This window comes from Muntiacus reevesi, chromosome 7 (genome assembly GCF_963930625.1).
Source record: "Muntiacus reevesi chromosome 7, mMunRee1.1, whole genome shotgun sequence".
Classification (NCBI taxonomy): Eukaryota; Metazoa; Chordata; class Mammalia; order Artiodactyla; family Cervidae; genus Muntiacus; species Muntiacus reevesi.
The window spans coordinates 18698578-18708499 of NC_089255.1; the positions used below are offsets into that span (position 1 = coordinate 18698578).

Below are 9922 nucleotides of genomic sequence, written 5' to 3' on the forward strand. Positions count from 1 at the left end.
CAAACGGTTAAACATTTACTATATGACCCAGCAATTCTACTTCTAGGTATATACCCTCCAAAACTGAAAATATATATACTCACAAAATCTTGTACAAGAATGCTCATAGCAAAGGGAACCTTCCTACCCTGTTGGAAGGAAAGTAAATTGGTGCAGCCACTATGGAAAACAGTACAGAGATTCCTCAAAACTAAAAACAGAATTCCCATATAACCCAGCAATACCACTCCTGGGCATATATCCAGACAAAACTACAATTCAAAAAGACACATGCAACCCTGTATTCATAGCAGCACTACTTGTAATAGCCACAGCATGAAAACAACCTAAATGTCCATCAACAGGTGAATGGATAAAGATGTGGTATATATACACAATGGAATATTACTCAGCCATAAAAAGAATGAAATAATGCCATTTGCAGAAACATGGATGAACCTAGAGATTATCATACTAAATGAAGTAAGTCAGAAACAGAAAGACAAATACCATATGATATCATTTATATATGGAATCTAAAGTAAGACACAAATGAACTTATCTACAAAACAGACTCACAGAAAAAAACAGAACTGTGATCACTAAGAAGGAAGGCAGGTGGGAGAGGGATGAATTGGGAGTTCAGGATTAGCAGATGCAAGCTATTATATATAGGATAAATAAACAAAAAAGTCCTACTGTATAACACAGGGAACTATATTCAATATCGTATAATAAGCCATAATGGAAAAGAGTATTAAAAGAATGTATATATGTATATAACTGAGTCACTTCACTGTACAGCAGAAATTAACAACATTGCAGATCAACTATACTACAATTTTAAAGTCTTCCAAAAAGGGATGCTCATAGTTTTATGATCATTATTACCATTATTATTACTATTATTATGACTATTACATTACCATTACTATTAAAGCCAAAAAATTGAAACCCAAACACCCAGCTGATGAATGGATCAGCAAAATGTGGTATATCCATACAGTGAACATAATTCAATCATACAAGGAATGAAGTACTGATGTATACTGCAACATGATGGAACTTAAAACTTTATGCTAAGTGAAAGGCCAGTTGCAAAAGACCACATATTGTTATGACTCCATTTACGGGGAATGTCCAGAAGTGGCAGATCCCCAGAGACAGAAAGTAGATCAGTAGTTGCCGGTTGGAGGGAAGGGGAAATGGGAAGTGACTAAGGCACATAGGGTTTATTTGGGAGGATGATTAAACTGTTCTGGAATTACACAGTGATCATGGTTACACAACTTTGTGAATACAGTAAAAGTCACTGAATGGCACATTTTGAAAGGATGAATTTTATGGTGTGTGAGTTATTTCTCCACGAGAAGGATGGGGGTTGGAGAGGAGAGTAGTCTGGGACCTCAAGAACTACAACCCTTAAAGACTGGGTGGAAGGGGTTTCCCTGGTGGTCCAGTGGCTAAGTGTCCAGTGGACACTCCCAGGGCAGGGGGCCTAGGTTTCATCCCTGGATGGGGAACTCGATCCCACCTGCCACTACTCAGAGTTCCCAAGCTGCACCTAAATATCCCGCATGTTGAATGAATATCAAGATCCCAAGTGTGGCAACTAAGACCTAAGCACAGCCAAACAAATAAAACTAAGTATTTTTAAAAAGAAAAAGTCTGTGTGGAGGAGGAAGAGGAATGCCCCAAGGAGACGAAGAGGAGGTGGCCCAAGAGGCAGAAAAAAACCAAGTGTGTAGGTTGTGGTGGAAGCCAAAGGAGGGCTTCAAAAAGGAACGGGAAAGCAGGAAGTTTGCTGGGAGGCCAAACTGCAGGAGGACTGAAAGGCAGTCTAACCAACCAGGAGAGGATCCACGCGGTAGTGGGGAGTCTGAATCCACACCTAAAGGTCTGCTCCTCCCCGCTCCCTCCCACGCTGGTGACTGCATCCCAGGGACGGACAGTGAGGACAGGCCTCTGAACGCAGTGAGGATGCTGCGGACCAGCCGGAAGCCCGGGTCACTGGCCAGCTCAGCGCCACACCGACCTCGGATCCTGCGAAAGGCCACGGAGATTCTGGGGGATGGGAAAGAGAAAGGGACCGCACCTCTCTCACCCCGACTGAGCGGGAGTGGAGGGAGGGGACGCTGCCGTTGCCCGAATCCTCCCTGCCTGGTCCAGACTTCCCCAGCCATCCTCACCTGACGCTCCGCTGCCCCTGGCGTGTCTCTGCCGCAGCCCGCGAACCACAAGTCCATTTTCTGCGTCTGCCCTGGGAAGGGCTGGGGAGCCCGCAGGCACCCGGCGCCGAGAGCGCAGCCACACCCAGAATTCCAGCAACGCAGGGCCCCGCGCCAGAGAGCCCGCCCCGCCTGCCCTGCGCACCCCTTGATGGGGCCTGGTGGGTCCCCAGGCGGAAGAGCAAAAGCCTGCGTAGACCAGAGGCTGTTGGAGTGGAGCACCTCCTGCACCCTGGAAACGGAGCCCGCGCCCCTCCGGCACCCAAACCCGGGAGTTGGTCCGGATTTGGAGTGTCCCAGGCAGGATCCAGCTCCTTGCCCCGCCGAGGCTTCTGCTAACTAGGCTCCCCAAGCCGTACCCGCGCTTGTGTAAGGGTTCCGATCCCTGGGCGATAGCCTACTCTTAAAGAGCTTACTGGATCCTGGGACCTTCTTTTCCAGGGAGAGCCCCAGATTGTTCAGCTAGTGGAAAACCCCTAAGAAGGCTTGCTCTCGCCACTGTTATTCAGCATTGTTCTGGAAGCTCTAGTCATTGCACAAAGGCATGAAAAAGAAACAAAAGGTTCATATATTAAAGAGATGATTATTCTTTGAAAGATGGTAACATGAACTACCCAGAGAATACATATATTCAACTGGAAAAATCATAAGAAAGTGGCCCAGATATTCTTATATTTGGACACTGGGTCAGCCAGAGCTATGATGAAGATAGACACATAATAATACACTCTCACAGACTTAATTGTTATTCTAGTGGTTACAAGATAAACATAAAAAATCAATAGTTTCTCAGTAGACATGCAATAAACAGTTATAAAATCTATTTGGGGAAATGATTCTATTCATGTGGAAACAACACGTATAAGTTATCCAAGAATAAACTTCTAAAATGTAGAAAAATCTAGAAGAAAACCAGAGGCATTTTTAAAATAACATAAAAGAAGGCTTGAATAAGTGGAAAGATAAAGTGCTCCTGAGTGGGAAGATTGAAAGTTTTAAAGAAGTTAATTTATCCCAACTGTCATGCAAGGGTTTTGCCCTACCAGATGTCAGAACAAACTACAAAGCTGGAACAATTAAAATATTTACTAGCTCAGGAAAAATTAATAGATCTATAGTATGAAAGAGGGAGTCTCTGGACTCCCTCTGTGGATATGATCTATGGGTATCTGAGAATTTAGTATATAAGAAAGAATCACGGGACTTCCCTGCTGTCCAGTGGTTAAGACTTCGCCTTCCAATGCAGAGGGTGTAGGTTCATCCCTGATGGGAGAGCTAGCATCTCATATGCCTCAGGGCCAAAAACCAAAACAGAAAACAGAAGCAGTCTTGTAACAAATTCAATAAAGACTTTAAAATGGTCCATATCAAAAGTAAAATCTTTTTAAAAAAGAAAGAAACTGTTTCAAATAAGTAAGGGGAAAAGAGATTGTCCAATAAATGATATTGGAACAACTGGGTACCTCATACCATTCATAAAAATACAGTAAATAAATTCCAGGTAGATTAAACATCAAATATTTTCTAAATCAATAGAATAGAATATTACTGTGTAAGGAAACATCTTCCTAAGCAAGATATAAAACCCAGAACACATAAAATATTTAATTGCAAAAAAATTAAAAACCTCTGTACATCAAAATTTAAACTGACAGGAGACTTTTCTGGTGGTGAGTAGTTAAGACTTCGCTCTTCCACTGCAGGGGACACAGGTTCCATCCCTGGTTGGGGAACTAAGATCCCACCTACTGCACAGTGCACCCAAAATAAATAAATAAAAATTTTACAGGTGAAGTAAACAAATGCTAAGAGTCGGACACGACTGAGTGACTGAACTGAACTGACTGAAACAATATTAAAAAATTAAACTGAAAAAGGACTGGCATTTTTAAATGATAATAACTCATCTATGTCAGTAAGAAAAAGGCAAACAATCTAATAGAAAAGTGGGCAAAGAATATGAACAGGCAAGTCACAAAAGAAGAGAGCTCTCTCTTACCTACTTTACTGATAAACATTAAAAGAATTAGAGTGCTCAATATTACCAAGGATGTATGTGGAAAAATAAGCATTCTTATTTTCCATGAGACTTAAAACTAAGTTAACCTTTCTGACATATATCAAATGCTTTAAGAAATGTAAATCCTTTGACCCTAAAACTCCATTTCATGCAACTTGTTATAAGGAAATAAATGGACAAGTAGGCAAAAATTTATATTCCTATAAATTATGAGGAAATTAAACAATTATGAGGAAAAATGTAGAAGTACCAAAATAGTATTTTATCAATATAATCGGTTCCTATGCAATTGACTAAAAAGAGTACAGCTGCATGTGCTAATATGGAAAAAAGGTAAAAAATGTGTTGTTTAGCAAAAAGTATATCTAAGTTAGTAAACAAGATATAACCCATTTATGTGGAAAGAAGGGAGCTCTTCTACACTGTTGATGGAAATGTAAATTGGTACAGTGACTATGGAGAATTGTATGGAGGCTCCTTAAAAAACTAAAAATATAGCTACACTGCAATCCCATTCCTGGGCCTATATCTGGAGAAAAAAGTCATCTGAAAGGATGCACACACCCCAGTGTTCACTGCAGCGCTGTGTACAATCGACAAGGACACCGGAGCAACCTAATGTCCACTGACAGAGGAATGGATAAAGATGTGGTTCATATATGCAACGGACTATTACTCAGTCATTAAAAAGAATTCAATAATGCCATCCGTGCTGCAGCAACACGGATGGACCTAGAGAGTGTCATATTTAGTGAAGTAAGTCAGACAGAGAGAAACATCGTATGACATCCCTTATATACAGAATCTAATGAGAAATGATATAGATGAACTTATTTACAAAACAGACTCATAGATTTAGGGAATGAATTTATGGTTGCCAGAGGAGAGGGATAGAGGGAAAGAAGAGTTAGGGAGCTTGAGATTAACATATGCACACTGCTATATTTAAGATGGATAACTGGGACTTCCCCTGTGGTCCAGTGGTAAAGAATCTGCCTGCCAATGCAGGGGACACGAGTTCAACCCCTGGTCCAGGAAGATTTCATGTGTCATAGGGCAATTAAGCCCATGTACCACAACTACTAAGCCTGTGCTCTGGAGCCCACTAGCTACAACTACTGAGCCCACATGCTGTAGCCCTAGAGGCCAAGAAACACCACCACAGTGAGAAGCCTGCACACCACAATGAAGAGTGGCTCCCGCTCGCTGCAACTAGAGAAAGCCCGTGGGCAGCAATGAAGACCTAGAGCAGCCATAAATAAACAAATAGAATTTTTAAAAACACTTAAAATGAATAACCAACAAGGACCTACTGTATAGCATAGGGAAGTGCTCAATGTTACATGGCAGCCTGGATTGGAGGGGAGTTTGGGGGAGAATGAATACATGTATATGTATGGCTGAGTCCCTTTGCTGCTCACCTGAAACTATCATAACATTTTTAATCAGCTATACTCCAACATAAAGTTTAAAAAGTTAAAGAAATATATAACCCATTTATAAAATTAAAATTCTGTATTAAAAAGAACAGAAAAAGAAACAATAAAAAAAATTCTGTATCAAACAATAGTGATGATATCTCAGGGAAGAATTCACTCTCAGTAGTTTCCATTTTGCCTGAAATTACTATAACAGGGGTGTAATATCTTTAAAATCAAGAAAAATAATAAAGATTTTTTTTAAAAGGTAGAAGTGATATCTTTTTTTACTTATTAAATTTCAAAGGCTTAAAAGTGTAAAAACACCTGTGGTTGATCAACATTTTGGTGAATGGAGAGTCTCACACTCCTGTGTAGGAGAGCAGTATGTGAATAGATACATACGTTTACATGTAGATACCCAACAGACCCATAAATTCCTCTTCTAACAATTTATTCTCAGGAAATAATTGGACACAAATTTAAAAGTATACAAATATTCACTGAAGTGTAGTTAAAAAAGAAAAAAAAATAGAGCACGAACAAAGTATGATTTATTCATACAATAAAAGGCTATGTAATGATTAAAATATTTCACAATTAAAACATTAAAACCAGGAGAAGGAAATGGCAACCCACTCCAGTATTCTTGCCTGAAAAAGTCCATGGACAGAGGAGCCTGGTGGACTGCAGTCCACGGGGTTACATGCCTGAGCATGCATGCATGAGGGTGGAGGGAGATGGGTTGGTAGCAATAAACTGGTAGAACTAAAAAAAAAAAAAAAAAAAAAAAAAAAAATTAAAACTAAGTTTAACACAAAGGATAGCATTATATAACATTGAATAAAAGCATTACATGTATCTAGAACAGCATGCATACTAAAATATATTGGGGGATTTCCCTGGCAGTCCAGTAGCTAAGACTCCACACTTCCAATGCAGGGGGCCCAGGTGGGATTCCTGGTCAGGGAACCAGATCCCACACGCCATAACAAAGAGTTCGCATGCCACATCCAAAGATCCTGCATGCCACAACTAAGACCTGACACAGCCAGATAAATAAATCTGTATTTTAACAATGTGCTTTCCCAGTAGATTTTTAACATCACTTGAGGAAACACTAATTTAGGACAAAGACTTAGAGACTGGCTCAACCTCCATAGATTATTAAACACTCCAGTCCTAAAGTCTGACCAAGCACTTGTAAACTAATGAAAATGTGTGGTTGTGGTGCGAAGAAGGGAGGCACCAGCCTGCCCTGTAGTGGCTTATATTCTTGGGAATAGCACCTTCTTTCTGTGCTTTGGCCAGCAGGGACTCCATGGGGAAGCAGGTCCTTTTTTTTTTTTTTTTTTTATTTTAAAATTAGTTTATTTTTTGTTTTTGGCTGCGCCAGGTCTTCATGGCTGTATGTAGACTTTCTCTAGCTGTGGCAAGCAGGGACTACTCTCTAGTTGTGGTACAGAGGCTTCGTGTTGTGTTGGTCTGCTATTGCGGAGCATGGGCTCTAGGGCATTTGGGCTTCAGTAGTACTGGCCCATGGGCTCAGTCGCTCCAGGCCATATGGAATCTTCCTGGACTAGGGATCAAACCTGTGTTGCCTGCACTGGCAGGTGAATTCTTAACCATTGGACCACCAGGGAAGCCCAGGTACTTCTTGATAACAGGAAGCTTCACCCCTTCCTTGCTGTCCCCATCGTCCTCCTTCCTTTCCTACATTAGTAAACAGCTGGGGAATTAATCAAAGCTTCAAAGGTTGGTGATAACAGCTGGTGACAGACTCATGCCCTGCAGCCCAGGTGAATAGCAACACAGTGGCCAAGGCTGACTTCATGCCAAACTTACCCTTGCTTAAAAGAGGGCTGCAGAATTGGGTGGAATTATTTTCACTTCTCAGGAAAGAAAAAAGGAAATTATTTTCTGGTGTCTGGACTCAGACCCTGGATACCAAAGTGGAATGCTTCATGGGTCTCAAAGCCATGGGCTTTCCATAGGTAGTCATGGCAATGAAGTAATTATGTAAAGAGATAAAATACCTTCAAAAATCAAGGGGGAAACAGGCTAGTTAGCAGAATCGCTGAATGGCTGCACAGAAAAGGCCTTTAAGAAGCCTACAGTCTGTTCTCCTTACCTTACAATGGCAAAGCAGGCCCAGAAAGGAGACCTGACTTGTCCCAGGTCATAGAAAAATAGGAACTTCTGACAAGAGAGGCTCTTCATACTGGTCCGATAAGTATGGTATGTGGCATTCAAAGGCCAAAGCCGCAACTTAACCAGGTTAAGGACTAGGAGGGGCCACCCAAACAGGCATGTGGAAGAACTTCAGGAGGTCTGGCTGGCAGAGCCCATCTTGAGTACTGCTGACCTCAACCTCAGGGATCTTAGGTGGATGGATTGGCACACAGATCCTCCTGGTCTACACTAAAACTCTAAGGACCCAGCTAAACTCAGAAACATCAAAGCAATCAGTAACATCAAGGCCTGGATAGAGGATCTGGATTGACCCCACTATGCTATTCAGAAAATTCTCCCAAAGGCAAGTCAGGAATGAGAACTTTGGTTTGGCCCCTGCAGAAATGCTCCTGGAAGCTCAGTAGCAGCTTCTGTCAGCTTTGTGCTCTAGATCTGCCCATTTGTCCCAGAGATGTTCATTGCTTAACTGGTCCTGTAGAACCACAACCTCAGACCCGAGTGTCTGTCTGTGCGAGTAGAAGACTGCAGAAGGAGCAAACCTTCCCTCTCACTGCAGAATGGGGATGGGGGTGGGAGATATACACCCTCTACTCCTCTCTCCCTGAAGCCCTGTAAGTCTTTGCTGTGAAAGGAACTGGACTTCGGAGCCAGCTAGAGATGTACATTGGAGCAAAGACAGCGTGGATTGTTAGGACATTCTTTCCCTAGGAGTCTGATTCCTGCAAGGGTGGGTGGGGCAAGCAAAGCCAACAAGGGAAATGCCATCTGTGTAGGACTTCACCAACTTCTTTGCGGATAGGACAGAGGGAGCCCTAAGCCTTCTGCCAGCTTCACGTACTTGCGTGGCTTTGGCACCGGGTCGCACACTACATCCACACTGTCTGCCCCAAGGCTGGATGGCCAGGGGTGCCAGGCTGCCCTTCAGAGCTCTTGCTGTAGCGTTTGGGATCTGGACAAGGGCCGCAATTTAGGGCTTCAACCGCTGACTCCGTCTTCCCCAGATAATCCTACCCGCAGGGGCCCAAGACATCAGGGGGCAGAGGCCACAATTCTTGATCCTACCTGAAACGCCACCTCTCCCTACGCTGCCTCCCTACGCCTTGATCAGCTGCAAGAACTTTCCTTCTTCCGAGAGTGACTGTGGAACAGATCTCGAGGCTGAGCGACTGGCCCCAGCCCGCCCGACGTGGACGGACACGACGTAGGGGTGCGGCCGAGTCGTGCTGGGACAGCTCCACGCTGCCTCCTAGGCAACAGAGCGCCGCTACAATTGCAGACCCGGTTGGGAGAAGAGAGAGGCTGAACCTTCCGGGGGCCAGAAGGGAAGGACCAGCCCTTGGGTGGGGGTAGTTGGGACAGGAGGTCGATATGGCTAGGGAATGAATGAATGAGCGAATGAATGAATGACCAGCGACGGCGGCAGAGGAGGATGGTGGTGAACCACGGGAGGTATCCCGAGGAGGGTGCCCTCCACCTCCCTGGTGCCGCCCGGACGTCCATCATCCCCGATGTTCGAACCCCTCGCAGGAAGCGCCGGCACCCTGACACCCCGCCCCCGCGCAACACCTCGCAGCCCGGGAGACGCCGGGGCCCGCACGGCGCAGCTCTGGAGCAGAGCCGCATTCCGGCAGGGTGGAAAGTGCCTGCCCCGCGGGCAGAATCCACCGAGGCGCCACGGGCGCCGAGTCCCGCCGGGGAGCGTCCCTTCGAGGCGGATTCCGGGGTCCAGAGCCCGGTCCGTGGGTTGCACCCCCTTACCTGCTCGCCCCGGCGGCCGCGCCCGGACTCAAAGCTGTCATCGCGGAGCCTCCAGACAGCGCGGGGGACCGAATGCCCACTCCTGACTGCCTCGGATGACACGCCCCCGACCGTCCATTGGCTGCTCGCGCGGGACGGGCTCAGCCCATTGGTTGTTCCTCCCTCTCTCCAGATCCAGGTGGGGCCCCAAGCTCTGCTTAGATCCTACCGCTTAGTCCACGGGACTGGGCCTGCATCCTTTGCCCTTCCCAGCGAGGGCCTTGGGTACTTGCTTCAAGTTCTTCCTCTTTAGCCATTTTAGTCTCGGAGCCTGAAGCCCTCTGCAG

General features: G+C 44.8%; 1 protein-coding gene across 1 annotated transcript in view; it reads right to left on the reverse strand.

The window, feature by feature from the left end:
• Positions 1–9648, reverse strand: part of GRAMD2A (GRAM domain containing 2A) — a 34029-nt gene extending 24381 nt beyond the window's left edge. The window contains exon 1 of the mRNA XM_065941684.1: positions 9597–9648. Coding sequence (XP_065797756.1) covers positions 9597–9637 — 41 coding nt within the window. The 5' untranslated portion in view covers positions 9638–9648. The remainder of the gene's footprint in view (positions 1–9596) is intronic.
• Positions 9649–9922: the final 274 nt, after the last annotated feature.